Below are 20,693 nucleotides of genomic sequence, written 5' to 3'. Positions count from 1 at the left end.
TCGTACGTGAAATTTCAGTATGCAAACTGTACGCCGCGGAAAACTTGTGGCACCCAGTTGAGACATTGCTTGTATAATAGAACGAATCATATCTACGAAATGTCGACACAGCGAAGTTTCTGTCTCTGTAATATGTTATCTCATATTACGCCACGTTGATCAAACCTAGTTCAATTCTATATCTAACCTAATCCCTTTATTTTTATTGGCTGTCTTATATTCCATGCAATAATTCGTTTTACAATTATCCAATTAATAAGGTTTAGTAAGAGAATTATCATCTACAAATGTCTCGTATATCTTTTTATCTGCTTTGTATTAAAATTAAATGCTGATTAAATTTAAAGTTTATGAAAGTGGCCATCATTCTCTGATAATGAAATCAAGGATTGTAATAACACGATAATTTCATGATACAATGAGGTAACTGGAACAAGAGTTAAAACTGTACATATGAAACCTCATTTACTCGATTCAGTTATATCTGAAGTTATTTCTTTATTATCTCCCTCTGTTTAGGTAGTAGGGCAATGTTATTCTTTTTATAAATCTTGAAGAATCGATAATTATATTTTCCTGTGGAGAAAACGTAGAAACGACATTGCTCAATAATATCATTATTTTTAAACAATCTCGAGAAAAATCTGCCAACTTTCAATTTCTTCGTCTACGATCTCGCCACGCGGAAACGTTGACACGATATTTTCCCTTTCCTCTGGCTTTTCAAACGTCGGTTTTGTCCTTTGGAAGATTCAGTGTTCGTTGAAAGGCGAAGAGTTGACAAACTTCGCGATCTACTTTCTTGCCGGTAGGCAGCTTATTAAATCGGGACCGGAAGCCACAGTGTGGAACCAGCGTTTCTTACAAAGACGATAGACGATAGAGGATTCCCGTTAATGCACGTTTTGTGCGAATTCAACATCGTCTAGATTTCCTCGGCGGAAACTCCTCGGCGACCATGGGGAAAGGCAAATGCTTTACGAAACAGCGAATGGATCGCGCGATAAAACTGGGAACGTTGAAACGCCCAACGGCTTCCAGTTTTGTCCACAAAGAGTGCCAATTGCTTCTTTCCTTCTTTTGCTGTTTTCCTGCTTTTGCTTCTTTCCTTCTTTTGTTTCTTTCTATTCTCTGTTTCGCGAGGACTCGCTTGTTTTCTTCATACGTATTTCTTTTTCTTGATTCTCTTTATTTTTCCAAGACAATAAGCTTCTTAGAGATTCGAGAGTTATTACTTCTCCTTTAAACAGATTCATTCAGATTAATGAAATGAACCCTGCTGTATTCCTTAGATAATTTTTCTAGTAGTTTATTAAATAGTTTATTAAATCGCTAAAAATGTCTTGTGCAAATCATGTACTATAATTCTTTTCAAAATATCAGAAAAGATATTAGTTACATATAAATTTGTAGCACGTTTGAAGAAAACGATTGAATTTCCATTGATTTGCAGTTTGTTTTTATCGGTGCAAATTATTGAAAAGTGGATTATTGAAAGTACACATCCATATGCAATGCAGAAGTCGACTATTAAGTGAGCTTTGAATTTCTTTAATTCGACTCTGCCAACCGATTATTCCAATGAAAATACCTTACGGCGATTAATAACTGACCAGAACGTTTAACAGCAAACATCGAACGATAGAGTTTACCGAAGCACGAGCTCATAACGTTTCGAAGTTCCTGTCGATTTTAATTAAAACGACTTCAACGGGATTCGTGTCTGATCGCAAACGGGGATATTAAAAGAGGTGGAAGGTACGTCTGATGAAAATGCTTCAGGCGTTCTGTCAGTCGTTTCTGCAAAAGGATGAACGAGTTCTCCCGCACTTTTATCAGGGGTTCTTTTTCCCTGTTAACTTCCATCCTGGATCAATTTTTCGCGATCACTCGTAAACCTCGAAACTTTCGATCGTGATTTTAAGGTACAGTCATTTTATCATAATTTTATTGGCAGGAAAAAAGGGGAAGCTAATTGAATTTTATTACCTTAACCTGAGAAATCATTAACGAAATTATTAAAACGTTCAAGAGTTATTTTCTTATTCAAAACGTTAGATTACAAAGAACTCATATTTAATATTATAACAATAATTTTATCAATGTGATGTAATAAAATTATCTTTCTCCCTTCGTTGTGTATATTTGTCATATGATACCTTTATCGAAAATTTGAAATATAAATTTCATTACTTTTCTGTACTACCCAGTCTCGTGTTACAAATGATATTTCTCTTCAACAACGAATATGTTCGATTTTATTTCATCAGTGGTGTTACGATATGAGTATCGGAAGAGATTGGTGGACACATGCGTGAACGAAGTTATTGACTCGCTGAACCGTGATTCGCTATTTTATGTATTTTGTACGCGAATACCGCAGCATACCCCGTGCGAAACTAACATCTGCCCTCGAGAAATGTAACTACCTTCGAGCGATAGGTATTTTCGCGTTGCACGAGCATTGCCGATCGATGATTGAGAAAGCTGTCGAATATTATAGAAATATCGGATTAATATTCTCTAGGTACTACAATAGCCGACAATGCCTCTTTGTACAATTTGTTAAAATATTATCTAATACATTGTTGACTAGAGACATATCTGACGCATCGATACGTCTTGTATTATCCGATTGGTTTGTGGTTGTGGTATATTGGTTTGTACAAAGAAATGCATTTGCATTAGAAAAAAAGTTATTGTCCAATGTCCGCACAATGCTGAATTTATAAAAAAATGTCTTCTTACCTTGATGTTTTTCTGCTATTATTATAACCTGAAACAATCGCATGAATAATCCTATACACATATTAACGTTTGCCAAAGCATAATAAATATTAGCTTAATTAATAAAGATAACAGTCAGATAATGATTTTTTCACTAAGTGCGATCATCACGAGTTAAATAGAAAAAACGATGAATAATCCTTCCTGTTTATAAAACGATAAATTCAGATATGTTTTCCGAGATAAAACGTGTTTATCATGTAATTCAGACGAATTTCCAGCAAGAATGGTACAGCATATTTTACAGAACGTGTCTGTTTCGCCATATCAACGCGATATAACCGTGTGCTTTACCGTGAAACGCGCGCGATAAATTCTCTCCGTAAATTGTTAAATTAATTAGAAGACTTTTCGTTGAAACGCATTATCATGGAAATTCACGTTCAGTCGACGTACTCGCCGGATCGATCCGTTTTTCGTTACTTCTAGCAGAGCAGCAGCGTGCACATCTCGTCCTGAAAATTAAAATCTCGATAGGCGTTCGATGCTCTCGATAAGCAACGCAGAAATAATGAAGTCGCGCGCGAATCTATCAAGTGAATGAAAGTTCCAAAATACAAAGCCCTTTTTGCCAATTATACGGCCACTGAACGAAGCCGTGCCATTCTTTTACACGAGCATTTTTCGTCCATGTCCTACGCGTTTTCTTTCTCGTTCCAATAGTCTCGCTTTTCCTGCTGTTATTAACTTTTAATGAAAGCTATTGATTTTTCGTTTAACTCAAATGCATTATTCATTCATTTTCGTTACTGATTGGACCTGTATTTGGTTTGAATTAAATAAACAGAAATATGTGAAATAGTGGAGAACAGCGTTTCAGCCTTCAAAATGTTTGTCAACGAAATTGTTGCTAATTACTTTTTTATACAAACGTATGGAACAATATCTCTTACGGGTAATTTTAGATTCTTTATTTTGTTTTATGTTCCAAATAACACGCAGCAATTTCCAACTGTTCTGCGACTGAAAAGTAAATTAAATTATCTTGATATTCTTAATTTTCCATCCAAAATTATATATATATATATTTTTTTTTTTAGAATAAAATCATGTTTTTCAAAAACTAAGGTTGACAGATCGATACTGCTTCCAGATTCGTTTGAAAGGAGGAATTCTCTAGGCAGTGTATTAACGAAACAAACGACAGAAAATGTTTAGACAGATGATAGGTGTATCGTACAAAGAAACGAGTTCTTACGTACTCGTGAAATCAATCGAATAGGTCTAATTACAGACATCCTGTGCACGGTTCACTTTTTAATTGATTAACGATGGTCTAACTGTGTACAAGCAATCGTAGACGTTTTCAGAGGAGCCGGTATTTTAATTGAGATAAATACGTGTTAACCGTGAGTCTGGATCGCCACTTCCAAAGACAGACGTAATTACAAACGACTGGTTCAGTTGGAACCCGTGATAATATACAGGCTTTATCACGAGGAGCGATCCGCAGATGATTATTATTAATTAGCCAGAACCTCGTAATTGCACGTTTCTACCGACTGGAAATCCACTTGGAGTATCCTCTTTCTCTTTCATTATGTTGAAATATATTTACTCTCGTCGGGGCATTAATCAGGGAAATAACTGCCCAAGCAGTTTGAAACTGAGAAAGGAATCTCGTAGTCGCGATTGTCTTCGTCCGGCAAATCTTGTTACAGTGAGTTGAGGGAAAAGGAAGAAGATTGGATATAGCAAATATAACCATCGAATCGCTTATAAGATAATATCCTTACGGTACAGTATTTACTGATTACTATTATCTTCTATAACAGAGATTGTGTAACAACTTGTATCCTTTTATTATTGCGTAAAGTATTGATCGAAAGTAGCAACGAGGGTATAGGATTTTAAGTCGACTTCTCACAATACAATTTTGGTGAAATGTCCATCGAACAGCGATAAAACGGTGGAGGATGTATCGCTTCCGCGTGAATAGATTTAACGCGGTTTGCAGTCTACAAAGTATAAAATACTCGACGGGTTTTCCGAGTGTAAGATGTTCTGCAAAAAACGTTCGTTCCAAGTTGAAATAGTGATTAATCACAGCTTTTAAGTTGGTGGAAGCTCTATGGCTCTCTTGCGACAGCGGGGAATAATTACCAGCGTTGAGTGTAGTTTTAAGTGGATTTAGGGATGAGATAGCGGAACTATGGCTTGGAGTATCGGTCAATCACGCCAAACTTCTTAGCCTGGGTCTAGGCTGCTTAAAACCACGCATTAATCACGGCATTAGAAAGTTCCTCTATTCAACTAAGTTCGTTTCTAACTATCTTTTTCACGCAAAATAGCCTATTAAGATATCGAACTACACAATGAAGCGAACACGCGAAGCTACTTACGAATCAAAAGGAAATAGAGTGTTTATGCGTATAAATGAATCAATTGAAAAGTTCGGCTACGAAATAAGACGATATCGTTACATAATCCTAACGTTAAGGCCGAATCGGCGAAACGATCACCGCGAATTTCTGCAACATACTTATCGGTACGATCACGCGATCGCCTTTGCATCCGGGATGTCTGTCGTAAAACGAAAAGCATCAATTCTACGATTGCGCGTAAAGTATCCGAGGCTGTCGCGTTTATTCGTCCAACTTATTAATTTATGTCACGCAGTCGGGCGCCAGAAGTTGAGTTACGGCACGTTCTCACGAAAGGCGAGTTCATGATATCGGGCCTTGTCATATACCGGGAACGAAGATATAAATATCGTAATGGGGAGAAACGCATATTGAATCGTGATTATGTAATCGTAATTCGTTCGAATCGAACGTCGTTTTTTCAGTATCGCTGATCGAGATAAGGGCAATGAAAATAGATCTATAGCGGGTAGGGTATGGTCCGCGAAAATGAATTTTATATTTTAACTTCGATACGGGAGCTGTTTTATGTATTCAAAATTATTTAAAAGCATACGATCCGTAAAAGTGTGGACGAGGTTCTCGGGTGTTACGCAAGTGCAACAAATTACGTGCGTGCGTTGTCATAAAAAGAAATTCACGAGACGATTCTGATGATGCTTCGTTGCGTCTGAATAACCACGACACTGTACGTAAGTACTTGCGTATGTATGGTAACGACGTCGACACGTAACGCCACACAGAAGGGTGAATATCCTGTAAAGCTTATTCTCAGAATAATCGTTTGACCCGTCTACCGGAGAGATACCCATTTTCCAATAATTTAAACCGCATACCGTGTAATTTACGATCGATCCCGGACACTTTATTTTCATAGCGTAATTATAGCAGTTCGAACGATGATTTAATAAGTCGAGAGCTCGAGGGAATTTTAAACGCCGCAGAATTACGTAAATGCGTGTCTTAAATCATACATCGTCCATCCTGTGCTATTCATAATTATAAGGATCGATACCAGTAATAAAGAAGGTCTTTCTATAAATATTCCATAATGGTTAGAAACTTTGATTATGTACGTCGTGTAACTGTGATATCGATTATAGATCTTTCAAAATCCGCGCGCCTGCGCGCGCTTTTACTGTCCTGGCGCGTAACTTAGAGGGTGCGCGCATGCGTCGATCTAATTCGCAATTAATACGTCGCCATAGTTTGTGGACAGTGACAGAAAATTTCAACTCGTGAAAATAGGAACTCGTGAATAATACATCTCCTACATAACGTGTTAGTTAATTAACACATTAAAAGTACATTGTAAATTGATTGTTCGATCTTGTGAGCTTTGGTAACAACACAGTCATCGTAAAAGTACTTCAAAATTTTATACGGTGTTTGTGTAGGTAACATTGTAGGTTATATTGACATCTCATCTACACACAAATTGATTAATATGCCGCAAAGCTCATCAGGTATCGATCGTTCTAACCCGTAAAGTTCCGCAACTAAACAGCTGTTCTCGAACTGTACGTTAGATTGGCATTTCCCCTACACACAAATCAATTAATATGTATGCTGCAAAGCACACCATGCGTCGATTGCTGTATCCCGTAAAGTTCTGCAGCGACACCAGCTGTTGTGAAATTGTAAGTTAGATTGGCATTTCTCCTATACATAAATCGATTAATATGTATATTGCAAAATACACCATATACCGATTGTTCTATCCCGTAAAGTTCTGCGAGAACATAGCTGTTGTGAAATTGTAGGTTAGATTAGCATTTCCCCTGTACATAAATCGAGTAATATTTTGCAAAGCATACCGCGTACCTACTGCACGATTCCGTGAAATTCAGTAACGAGACAGTTCTCGTCAAATTGCTTTAAAGCTTTGTACATTGTTTACAGATATTATAGTTTGTAATAATGTTTCTCTTATAGGGTTAGATACTATATTGTAAGTTAATCTGAAGTATGTGTGTGTGATGATAATATGGATACTTATATATACATATATATGCACTATTTGCTGGACATCGACCTCCATAAAGGCAAACGTAAGATACAGCCTTCTTTATACGTTATTGGCTTCCGAATAGCAATCGAGCTAACGATAATTCTGTTTGCCTAGGGCTTCCAGCGTCCGCGGACCTGATTCGCCCCTGAGCTCGGATCTGGCGCTTGATAAGCCTCGTCCCATACCATCGCCCAGGTAAGCTACTTTGCGATTGCAGCCTTTTTTCACCCTTTGAAAGCGAATGAAAAACCTCGACCTCGATTTCCCGCGTAATAAACACGGGTTAATTGGAAAACTTGGCCAGGCAGTGTCGAAGGACTCCGTTTCTCACGGTCGGGGCTGTTCATCTTCCTGAAGGGCTTCGACCTACATTAAGGAGAGGCTATGATGTATCTATATCAATCGGAACTGTGCTCTTGGTATATAATTCATAAAAGTAATTTAAAAGATTATGTTCGTAATCTATACATAACGTATTCCGTGTTCAGCCAGGTGTGTTCATTTTCAAGAGAGCGCAATTCAGAAATAATACAAAAGTTATGTCCTAAGTGACTTCGATGCTGTTGATAACATTTGTCGGATTAATTTACTACAATCATATTATCATTATGAATTATTATTCTCTGGAATACATAGGATTCAATTGAAAATTCGTATCGAACAACGGCGGAAGCTTCGTAATTATATTAATTCAATTAGTTAAAAGGCAACTGGTTCTTTGCCGATTTAATATCATCGTATTTGCGTTCGAAGTGCTAATAAACCGTAGTTCCTGAAGCGTACTCAGGAAATTCTATTTTTAACCGTGCTGGTACATTTCATCCTCTACCCACCGAGATTCACCCCTCGACGAAGGCTTGACGTTCGATAAGCCTGGCAACAATAAACCATTCGCCGTGCACACTGAAACGCCTATTTTATTTCCTCGTCGACATGTGATATTTCGAGCCCTTGGCTCTGTCAACTACGGCGGAATCGAACCCCCGTGAACTCTTGTTCGCCACCTGATGAGAGAGAGAGAGAGAGAAAGAGAGATTCACCCTATCGCATTTCCCGGCTAAACCACTTATTATCAAGCATCCACGTAGCTTTCCTTTGTTTTCTCGCTCTTCTTCTCTTTTTCCTCGCTCATGTGTGTTTCGCTTTGCCCGTGAGCGCAGCGAGAGAGCAGTAAAAAAGAAAAAGAATATAGAAAGAAAGGAAAGGAAAATTCCATGGCGGGAATATGAAAACGACGAGACGCGAGAGACTCGAAAGCAGTCATAATTAGAGGGCAACTCGTTCCACCGTCTAATTAAAATATGTTGCTGGTTTTCAATAGCGTATGGATTATTCTGCGGAGAAAAAGAATAGTAAAACTTGTTTCGTAACTAGAGTCGCAATGTATTAGTTAAGTTTTAATATTGATTCTTATTTAAGGAGGTTTCTCTTTTTCATATAAAAGTTTGGAAATTTATTTGTGAAATTCAAGCGACGATAAGGAATTTTTTATTCAGATATGCATGTATAATTTAAAAATTTGTTTGTTATTAATGCATTTCATTTTTGTCGTGGGCAAAGTGAAACATACATTAGAAAATCACTCTCTGCTGTAAATCTTATTCCAGACGATTAATGTTCGAAGTTTACCAAAATGGCTCAGTTTCGCTTGCAAATTTTGGTCGGCCAGTAGCCAGTTAACAATCCAATGGATCGTGTACGCCTGAGCATTACCCTCGAAATTCTCCTCGAAATATTTGCACGATCGTTTCGCGTGGTTGCATTGTTCGCATAACTTGCAGTGCTATTTCTGTTCATCAATTCAGCTGACCTAGTGCTAACAGGTCAGTTGTAAAATAGCTTCGTCGAATATCAGTACGATATTGTAAATTGAAAAATTTCATTCTTCTTTGGAATATTAAAACGTCGTGCCGTTCTTTTTATCGAAAAATTTCTCAGCGCAAACACATTTTTCATTGTATTCAAGCTATTATTAAATATTTCAGAAATTGGAACGTGACATAAATATTTGCTATTGGATGAACATTTCGATCAAATCTTGGCAGATATAAATGATTATTTGAGTTCGAATAAACGAATATCATAAAAATACTCTTCATCTCGAGTAATAAACGTAAAATTTATGGGATTTCTTCAACTTTTCGTGGCTCTATTACAATCTGAAATCGGCACTGCGCTTTATCGCGTTCAATTTCACGTCAGTTCAAATTCGATGGAAACTTTTACGATGATTCAACGTAAATGATAAAAGGTCACTTTATACGCTTCTTAAAAACCAATATCCTTGGTGTATCTTTCTTTTTTTTATTAAAACATAATAATGTGGTTTGTGTGCAGAGAATGCTATTGGTTTTATGTTCTCTTGAAACATCCATGAATCCACGATAAACCGATTACTCATTCTCTCGTCCACGAAATTACGATTTCATGTTATGTCGGTGCACGGTTTTTCTGCTTTTTCAGATTTCCATAAATATTTCGTCTTCTCCTGTTATTGTGACTTTATTAATAAATCATTTCATAAATGCGCCTTTCAAATAACGTGAAATTCGATAATGGACTTTAATTTTCTTTGAAAGTATAGTATGTACATGTCGTGTACATGCTAGAGATATATCAATACATATTTTAATACGCTTAATAGCATAATGTCAAAGTCTCGGTCTGTCAGTTACTATTGTTGTCACAATAGTAAAATGTTTTTAATAGACGTAAGACGTAAGTTTCTATAGAGTGGCGTCCGATAAACGTGTGAAAATGGATGTGCTATTAGTCGATCTCTTTGTAATTGTATCAAAGTTGAGCCTTCGTAAGATTACTTTCGTTGATACGCAAATGCACTCCTCGCATAATCGGCGCCAAGCGTGAACGAATAATCAACCAAATGGCTTTGTCAGCGTTTAAGTTGCGTGGTTAAGTCGGTCAGTTTTCCGGTTGCTCAATAACCGCGCGTTGCATTGAAATGCATGTATAAAACTGGTGTAATGCATTACGTGATGTCAGAGTGTTCTACAATATATTACAATCGCATCCGTGAGAATTAGGCCGTCGTTCACTGTTAAAAAGCTTTCCATAGGAAACGCTGGAAATAATTTAAAAATTAAATCGACAAGATTGGATTCGTTATTAAAAAAAATAAAAATAAAAATAGAAATAGAATGAACTTGATACTTAATAAAAAAGCAGCGGTGCATGTTTCATTTGACGACACATTGACACATAAGTGCTCACAACTTTAAACTTTTTCTCAGCTGCAATGCAATAGAGTGAAGTGCTAGTTACGTAACTCATGGAACAGGTCCAACTTGACCTCAATCTCTAAAGTACACGAATTGGTACGCTTTACCTGATTAAAAAATGCGACCCTACTTAAGTTTGATGCCTTAACAAATTAACCTGTTACACAAGTTTAACCCGGAAAATTTAATATACGCATTCCCTGCTTCTTCTAGTCAAACTTTGAGTTTCCTTTTCTAGTGTGTTTTGTGAGTATAAATTTATTAAAATGTTATAACAAAAATATGAAGTATAAAGAGGACGGTAACTTGAGGTTTCTATGGTGCAAGATGAGAATTGCTTAATAATCGCTTCTTCAAAATCTTCACCATTTTTTGTTAAAACAAGAATAACATGGTTATATAAGATGCACGAATTTATTGATTTTATTATTGTACAAATTTCATCCTGTCCCATTTCAATGGATAAATCGATTCTTTTTATTAGTTAACCACAAGTATAAATTCTTATTCAATATGGCTTACAAATAAGAATTTCAAAATTCCTTACAAATAAAAATCTAATGGATAAAATCAGTTGGTTTTCAAGAGTATTGTTTTCTTTATGTATCACATTTTTATTACAATTTGTAAAAACTTCAAACGATTAATGTTCATACAACATTTTCTTATCTACAGGTACTTAAAGGACATGTTGAAATAGCTTGGCCGTAAGAAGTTTTTCGCTCTGTATAATAAATTCAATGCTGATTCACAATTCTTTGCGAAGCTGTGATTTCAATGAAATAAACAGGAAAATTAAATGAGTTCACTGACACGAGCGCAAATGCCAGTTACAAAAATGTTACGAAACCCGTTGCTAATGAAACTCATTCGCTCGCAAGAAAGACGTTATGCGTTAATTCAGTAAAGTATCGCGTGCATCGTCGCGCCGGCGCAACGTTAGACCCAAAGTTGCGAAACATTTTTACTCGGTCGAGCTCACGTTACAAAAGGCAGAAAAAGCGAGAATTGCGTATGCACTGTCCTTTTAGTCGTGATGTGCCGTGAGCGTCTGCCGTGAAAATTCAACTAGCGGTAATGTAATTTCCTCCCCGTAGTTTTTATCTCATCGACCAGAACGGCAGCGGTTTTAATCGTCGTCGCGACCGCATCAAGAAACCTTCCCCACGTAATCGAGGTTCTACGACCGCTATATTGTCAACATCGTTTTTATTTTATATGAACTAATTCTGTTAATTAATTCTACCTACGTACACGGTCTCACGAAAGTATTCTAAGTTTGTAGATACTATTTATTTATTTTTATATATTATGCGTATTCTACGGAACGTATTCCAAAATTTGATTAGCCTTGCTTTAAGATTGTCATGATTATATCGGTGAAGTTTAAAACCAATTTGGAGATACATTTAGAAATTACAAGATATTCAAATTCAAGTATAATATATTTTATTAAGATCATCAAAATGTTGAAATAGCTAACGATACACTATATTAATAAACCTTAATATTCAATGGGATCATATTTAACGCTTTACTATTACTTTGTTTTAAGATAACTATTCATACTGTATATTAATTTTTTTATTAAATATACGTTTGCAATAAATATCTTGTAATTTCTGTACACATCTTTAGATTGATTTGAAAACCAATGTAATAATGGCAGTCGTGTCGCAATACGATGCTAGTGAGCGACAAACAGGCACAATATATTCATAGAAGCTTTCTATAACAAGTGTTTAAATACTTTCGCGAGCTAGTGAATACGGTTTCCATATCACCAATGAATCGGATTGCTATTTTTCCCCATTACGCGTACGCAGTACGTAAAATCAATAATTGGATCGTTTTGCATTTCAAATTCCCGATTGATAATCGTATCGTCTACTATCTTCTATTTGATTTCCAAAGCAAGTACTTCGCAAATTTTCATTTACCAATTTGAATTTCAACGAGCCTGGAGTCAGCTAGCGGTCAGATTTATTCCCTTAAATTGGCGATTCAATCCTGGTCGAATACTTTTAGAGCTATTGGCGCGTTTTCGCGGTTCGTTTACTCTCTGCGAGGACAGAGACGAATGGAATATTAAATCATTGGAGATCATATGCGCGCAAAAGCGAACGTTCCGTTTTATCGGAAAACGGCGGGGAGAAGAATGCATCGCCGATGGACGATTAAACGCCAGTCGGTTTTTAATTTCGTTAGCCTGCAGTTTCATCGATAAATGTCCCGATTAAAAGCAGCTTTCACCTCGGCGCGATCAATTCGATTCGCCTCGAAATTCTCGTCGCGTACGAATTATCCGTATTCACGTGCAAATTTACAATATCTCTTGTTCGAATTGGTTGCTCATTCGCTCGTGATTCATTGTTCAGGCCACTCAGCTAACGATTTAAATTCCTCGTGAGGAGACTTTCACCGGAAACCTGCGGCTCCTTCTCTGGTAGCAGCTCTCGTTCTAGAATTTAAGTTGAAAACTCCATCTGGATTTGCAACCCTCTAACAGTGGCGCGTCTTTACCGACTGTTGCAGACAAATTCACCCCCTGTACGGGGAGAAAGCCGGGCTCCTAGGCTACTGCGATCCGCTCGGTAACGCAGAGAATTTTCCACCAGCCCCGAACATCGTCGTCGAGGGTGGCAGAATCGAGTTTGTCCGCCCCTCGCAGGATGGCACCACGACACCCCGTAGGAACACCATGTCTCGTGGCTCGCAGACCTTCAACGACGAGTCCGAGAAGTCTGACCCTGCGAAGGTAAGTGGATCCTCATTCGTTTTCCATCGGTCGTTCAACTTGCACCCGCCCGTTTTTCACGCGACCGTTTGCTTAGACACTGTTTACACGACTCATTCGGACTGGGGAACTCGGCCAACCGAGTGAACCACGACGGTATTGGTTAGTACTTACGAAAACCACCACCGAATTTTTACTTCTTTTTAAAAGGGCAAACAAAAGGAAGATGACGGAATCTCGGTTAAATAAATAGAAGTTGGTTAGACTGTAGTGCACGTCCGCGTGTCTGTGAAACGGTTTCTTTGATTTGTCTTCGTATGTTACATGCTGCTCGAAATAAGCGAGGATCAACTGTTTAAATGGCCTTTGTCGCTCGGTTAAGAGGCAAATATTTTAAGAGCTTCAAGAAGAGAAAAGAACTCGAGTTGTTTCGATGCATCGAAACAGTTTCTTTGCCCATACTACGTTAGTTTTAACTCTTTCCAGCTGAGCTTGTTATATTATTTATCGAAGGATAAGATAAGCCACGCACCTGGCACGCCACTGGTTATAATTGTTAAATTGAATAGAATAATGCAGCCTTTTGATGAATTTTTTGGCGAGATGCATATGAAGATTACGTTAGGATTTGACTTTTTTTTATTTTTATGTCGCCGCGTGATAATGTTCGTATTAACGTTAGCAATGCTAACAATTCGTTTAATGTTTAAAGTCCATTAGCCGCCAGCTCGTGAAAGGGTTGAATACTGTGTAATCTTTAATTGATGTCGCGACGGCGTTTCTTAATGCGGTCCAGTGCTGTTCGCAGCTTGACAAATCGCATTTCTTCGACCCACTCAACCATGAATTCAGTTAGCTGTGTTTTTGATGGGGTTGAAACGCGCGCTGATTTTTGTTGAACACCCTTAAACCCTTCATGTTGTATTCATTAGACGTAACCATAATGGAATAAGTCGTAACGTGTGAAAATACTGTAACCATCGTCTAACGACAGCTTACCAACGCGTCTGAAATCAACGTAGTTCGTTAGTTTCTAGTCGAAATATCGCATTAAATCCTTCTGTCCTTTCTTTCATTATTAATGTTCTTTTAATTTCCAACTGACAACGCACGATAATTATATTACGCTTTCTACGTCTTAAAAAAAAAGCGGTATATTCATTAAATTTAAAATTCCTTCTCCGCTCCTTGATTATATGCTTCTACGTTTTCTCTTCTTTTCTTTCGTTCCCACTGTAAGCATCATATAGCTGCGTATTTAGAATTATGAGCCATAATTTTCCTCTCGTCAGAAATGAGACATAATTTCTCTCTCACCAGAAGTTAGTCATAAAATTAGAAATGAGTAATGGGTATAACGTTTGCACTTATCTGTCATATTATGGGAATCTTATACTAAAAGAAAAGACCAATATTTTATAAAATCGTAATTAACAGAAAAGCGATGCTATCTCATATTCCATTCGATAAGAAAGTATGAAAATTCACACGATAATAGTTCGGACGGATCGGACGCGTGATTTAACCCTCAAATTGCGCTGAGATTTCATTAATTGGCTATATAACTTTTCCAACTGACTTCATTCCAGCGCCACCATTTAGCTTCGTTCGAAAAACAGTCACGTTTAATCAAATGATCTTGGAAACGTTGTCGCGGCCGCCGCAATTCGACTGGAAATTTTCACCCTGTTCTTTCTCGCCGTTCGAACGTCACTCGAATCGGGGGAAAAGTGCGCGCAGATTCCTGCCGAACCCTTTAACCCTTCATGTTGTATTCATTAGACGTAATTGATTTTCTCGATAGGGCGTAGCGCAGGATTTCCATATTAAATTGGAGCGAGCAGCAGGCGACAGCGAACGTTCGCACCCGCTCGCGTCGATACGCAGCGATTATTCCGAAATTAACGACGTTTCGCGGCGTGTCGCGTTTTCGTCGCCGGCAATTCTAACGACTTATCGCTTTGCCCGTGTCCGTTTCTTCGTTTCTACGGTATTTAGGGTCGATTATAGCTAAAGCGAAGTCCCATTGTCGAATTCGTGTGAAAACTCTTTCTGGCGCTGTTAACTTTCTGCCATAGATGAAGCCTAGAAACCTATAATTGTGTACATAATTGTGAAAAAAGTAAAGTTGGAAATTCACACGATGTATATTTTCGCCGGAACATTTGGAACGTGTTAGGATTTAAAAAAAAATAATGATTTCATTAAGGAAATAAATATTTCGTTCGTAGCATTCTGTTATTATGTCGAAGCTATAGTTAATTATTTGAAGAGCACACGAAATAAACATGACAAATCCACTTTTGATATAGTTAGAGAACCAGATTCTTCAATTGGGTCAATTTTAACGAACTTAAGTCGACCTGGTCTCAAACGTATAATGTAAATTTATCGACATTTGTCTGATGTCATTCGTGTGAGCTACTTAGAAGCCACATTAATCGACTGTATAAATTGAAAAATACAGAAAAACGATGATGTTGATATAAACATTGTTTTTTAAATTTACCTTAGAATTCACTATTATTTATGACATCTTCTCGTAATGAACGAGCCATCCATGTTTTTGATAATCGAATATTAATCTTATACTTAGGCAACGAAGTTAAGAAATTCAGAAAAAGTTAATCATTTTGACTTCTGAGAAGCTCATATATTATGCTTTCAAATAAGCGACAGCCTTAATAGACCGTACATTCCACCTAATCGCCCAGAAACAATTTACAACGTTAGTTGCCTCTTTACGTTATTGATTCACGTTAGGTAATGCGGAAAAACAGCTTTAGATACGGTTGAAAGTATGATGAAATCCCTTTTACAGCATGTTCATTCGACCTTTAGCAGGCCCAGGGACACGTTTTCTGACAAAGTACATATTAAACTTCTTCGAGGTGTCGTCACAGGGCATTTGCATGCGATTAATCAGTCGACTTTCTTCGCCACACTCGCTCAACTGGGCGCTCTTTCTTCGAATTCTTTCTTTTATTATTAACACTACGATAGGGAAAATTAGGGGAACCTAGAATACTTTGGCACGGTCCTCTCTCTATACCAAACTAAGTGCAATTTCGTTTGATGCCATTGACGGGGTGCCTTTTAATTAAAGGGTGGTTGGACAAAAATTTAATTTCGGGATATTTAGAAGCTACCAGCTGCGATGTTATTAAGTTCCACGTACGACCATATTAAAAGAGCTATCCATGTTTTTCGTGGTTATTATGGTAGTTGTATCTACTTTAGTGACGTTCCTCAATTTCGATTATTTGATTCCAGTCTTTTTTTTTTTTTTAAAGCAAGAAAAGATTAATTAGCGTTATCAGCTTCTTTGATTGATCTCTTGTTTTCATGATACGATAATGCTCGTAAAAATAATCCTAACTTACTGAACTGTATAATTATTCAGATTATTAATTCATTCTTGATTCCGTTTCGTTGTAGCTTAATGTGGATACGAACGTAATTAGGACGACTGGTCAAGTATTTGGTATAAATTCGTATTCATATAATCCGCCGAAATAATTCGTTTCTTTCACGCGAGCAATCAGTTCTTTGATCGACTTCAACAAAACCCTCCACAGAGCGGAATCCAACGGTCGCGTACAACGCTCTTTCAATTCGTCTACACGTAGGATCCCATGGAAATTCGTGATGGAAATGAGTGCATTACGACGGCGGCGAAAGACTTTTTACGCGGTTTCCACGTAGCCTAGCCGGCTGGAATTATTCGAAGGTTTTTTGCGGCCGAGCGAATTAATTTTAATTACGAACACTCCGCGGCTCGCGGTCAAATAAAAGGGTAATAAAATATAGGGATAAAATAGTGGCGCAACTGAAATTCATGCGTCCGTGGAATACTTTCAGTTTACTTTTATATTATTTCGTAATTACCGCCGCCTCCATTAACTCGAATTTCGACCAACTCTCGCCAACACTCGTGCAATTATACCGAATAATCCTTTGCACTCTGTGTGTCTATTTCATGTATTTCATGTATCTTTTTATTTAATCCGGTCACAGTATGATACGTTATAAGATATTGTAAGATTTTTCAAATTTAATATCCTTCTCTTACTATATCGCACGATTCTAAACGAATTTACAGCAAAATCCGTGGTTTAGTGATACAATAGAGTTTACTGATTCGAATAACACTTTCCCCCTGTGTGATTAATCGTACATCATAAAATACACTTGAAAGTAGAAAGAAACGAATTTATACGAATTATAAAACGTACATTTTGAGAAGTAAAATAAATAACTAGTAATTACTCGTGTGCAAATTCAACTGGTACACCTAATGAAAATGTCAATTTAAGATTGCAAATAAGGGTTAAACAAGGTTGTGGAAGGAATGAATAATTTGGTGGAGCAAAGTGGAGGCCTTTGGACGCGATGCGTATTGACGTGTCTAGCGGTTTGGTGGCACGCGCGTGTGTGCCGCCGTTACGAATAATAATTAATCGCGGTAGGAGAGTTGATTAAGGTCCTATTCATCGAGTGGGGACGTTATAAATCACAGTGGACAGTACTTTGATTGTTCCTATGCGAGCTCTACACAGCACGCGTTGCGTAGTTGCGCAAGTGACATTTCGTGACGTAGCTTTTGTCGAACAGCTGTTCGGCGACTTTTCGGCTCTATATAAACTGGAGAAAGCGTGCGAACATGAGCTCCAAGCTAACGACTTTTGTATTTTTAAAAGAAGATTAGGCACTACTTCGTTTTATTATATGTCAAATTTGTGACCTTTTTTAAATCGTAGCATGATACTTCTTGACGAGAAGAATTAAAAAATAGTAATATTCTAAAGCGAAGAAATTAAAATAATTATACGTATATACATTTTTGGATGATTTTTACTTCGAGAACTATCTTTTTAAGCGAGAAATTAAGGTTGAACAAAATGACGGATTCGTTGAGTAATTCTCTTTTTTACGATGAATAGTCCCACCGAGTGATTTTGGTTGGAAAATACGAGTGATACATGTTAAAAGGGAAGGGACGAGTTATTATATTTATAGACGGTTTAATTTCCTAAATGCAAGTGTCCATTTCGCGAAACAGAGACCGATGTTTTTCGCGAAAATGTTTTCAGGAAATTAAATAAACTGAAACGCGAACATTGGAAGGAAACACACGAGCCGGTTCAATAACGATAAAATCTTTTCGGTGAATCGGTACAAATTGACGTTGGTATCTGACACTGGTATCTAGGTACCGTTTGGCCAATCGACCAGCTACGAAACAGCCAGTCGAGCTTGCAGCCCCAGGAACAGGCTAAAAAAGATTTTAATAGCTCTTCTAATTTATGTTAATTTTCGGCCTGAAACTTTTTACCTCGTTCAATTCAATTAGTTCCGCTCTTTGATTACTGTAATTAACATATTCTACGAGCGTTCAGGTTTCCTCGGGGAGGATTCATGAAAATGTACCCATGGCATGGTGGACTTTCGACACAGCCCCAACGTTTCCATGTTTATTGAAATTTCTTCCTGTAAAATTTAAACCTGTAGCTTTTATGCCAACATTATAGCCCCCATATGGATCTCTCAAAAGCCGAACTCCTTTTATCAATTTCTCAGTTTCATTACATAATCGTAAGATTAATGTTCATTTCTTAAAACAAATCACTTACCTCCATGAATTCATTTATCACTAGAAAATGACACAAGTAATAGTAAATTACAAGGTAAATATAGAATATAAAAAGCAGCGTTTGCGACACCATTACCATGCACCTGATCAATATGCCTTCTAAACGACTTATATACGTACAAATCTATGAGCAAATATTATAAAAACCACAACCCCCGTGAAAGTATTTTGTTGAAGGAATTAAATAATTTTTCACTAAATGAATTTTCAAAAATTAATCTTCCAAAGTTATCTTGTCGAATTTTCAATTAGACTTTGCAACAAAATTGATTTCAAGAAACGGATGTTTCGTTAAACAGGTTTGTCTGTGTTTAAAACATCGTTCTATTTAAAGTTTTAGCTTGTACCACGAGAAATCTTCATAACGTAACTTAAATATCACAGATCCCTTAGTTACATAAATAGATTCATTAAAAAAAAAAAATCAAGTACAATTCTATGATATCCAAAATGTCTATATTCACAGTATCAAATCATGTAATTATAGAGCAGTGGTTTTTCTTCACAGTGGATAGTCCGTTTTATCCAGTTTACTGAAAACTTGATCGAAGTTACCATCGACCGGAAACGAAATTAGCAGGGTATGGTTGGCGGTGATTCGATGGGATCGACGGGTCACGTCGAAAGAATTCGAGATAAAGTTCGCGCAATCGAGTACGGAAGTTTTCCAGGCACTGAGAAGTGGTTCTTCTACTTCTGCAACGAAGAAACAGGCATAACTGATTGCCGATGCAACTTTTCTCGGTGGTTCTTTGTTTCGTGGTGTTAACAAGAAAAATGTGTAGAAGTAAAATGTTCGTAACATCGTTGAAGGCACAATAAAGGCGTAACGTGACTTACATGTTTCCTCGCGCGAAACTGCAGAGCTGTTCCGGCTGCAGCAACGAGGAAAATAACGAGTGATCAAAGCGAAACGATCCATAGAGCGTGTCAGCTATTAAACAGAAGCCTGGTTCCTTCCTTGAGAGAAATTTTGTTTATTTATGACGAACCATTGGCAGAAGTAACCGCTTCGTTTACGGGCGAAATAGAAGAGTTTCGTTTATACCTTGCGATATTTTGTAATAGTTTTAATCGATACATTTTCTAGAAAGTGTTTTATAGCATCACGGCGCAGGAAAATATTTTGTTGATTCGTGGAATAATTAAATAGGACGAGTAATTATTTTGAGTAATTCAAATATGACGTGATAAATACATGAGAATACGTTGATTGAATGAGTGTAATTAACCTGTTGACCGGGGAAGACGAGTTAATTTCTCGCTGGAAATTACCAATTTGTTGGATACAATAATTTATTTATCGCCTATCTTCTTACGTGTCGTTTCATTTCTCTTAGAAATAACTTACGTTGTATTTATACTTCAAGGATTTATTACAAGATTACATCTTGAGGATCAAAGTTTCTATAATCGTGCGATTATAGACATTTTCAATTGAGAGATGTCTCGAATAACAAGTTGAAACTGACGTATCTTTTCTACAGGTAGTTTCAGAAAAGGTATTCGAAAATTAGGTTAGGACAAATTCTCACCCACAAAGAGGTCATAGTGACCAGGATCTGATAATATCCGGATATCCCGGGTAAAACTGTCCATATCTGGGTGACGTTGACCCTAGTTGTAGGTTATCTGTGGCATCATTAATCGAAAGGATTTCCCTCGGACTTATCCATTGTTATCGCGAGACGTATAAAATTTTAAAAGGCTCAGAGTAGACGCGAACAGAGTGAGCAAGGAATAAGTACCAACATAAAGATATGGCACGTGACAAATTGCTGTTGTTGGGTGCTTCAGATTTCGTGAAAGATATTCGTTTCTTTACGACCTCTTCAAATTCGATCGTCTATTCTTTGTTAATATACCTACCTTACATTTCTACTTGATTATCGATACTACTTGA

The 20,693-nt window shown here is 37.2% G+C and overlaps 1 protein-coding gene across 11 annotated transcripts in view; it reads left to right on the top strand.

The window, feature by feature from the left end:
• LOC117159230 (uncharacterized) overlaps positions 1-20,693 on the top strand; it is a 391,709-nt gene that overhangs the window by 162,412 nt on the left and 208,604 nt on the right. For 10 of the 11 annotated variants that reach the window (XR_004464529.2, XM_033338894.2, XM_033338893.2 and 7 more), the window contains 2 exons: positions 7,276-7,356; positions 12,936-13,158. Coding sequence is in view for 10 of the 11 variants with exons in the window: in XM_033338894.2 (XP_033194785.1) it covers positions 7,276-7,356; positions 12,936-13,158 (304 nt within the window). In the remaining variant the exon portion in view is untranslated. The remainder of the gene's footprint in view (positions 1-7,275; positions 7,357-12,935; positions 13,159-20,693) is intronic. The other variant, XM_076622383.1, reaches the window with a different exon arrangement.

The sequence above is a fragment of the Bombus vancouverensis genome, chromosome 10, assembly GCF_051014615.1.
Source record: "Bombus vancouverensis nearcticus chromosome 10, iyBomVanc1_principal, whole genome shotgun sequence".
NCBI classification, from domain to species: Eukaryota; Metazoa; Arthropoda; class Insecta; order Hymenoptera; family Apidae; genus Bombus; species Bombus vancouverensis.
This window is presented reverse-complemented; position numbering and strand designations above follow the sequence as displayed.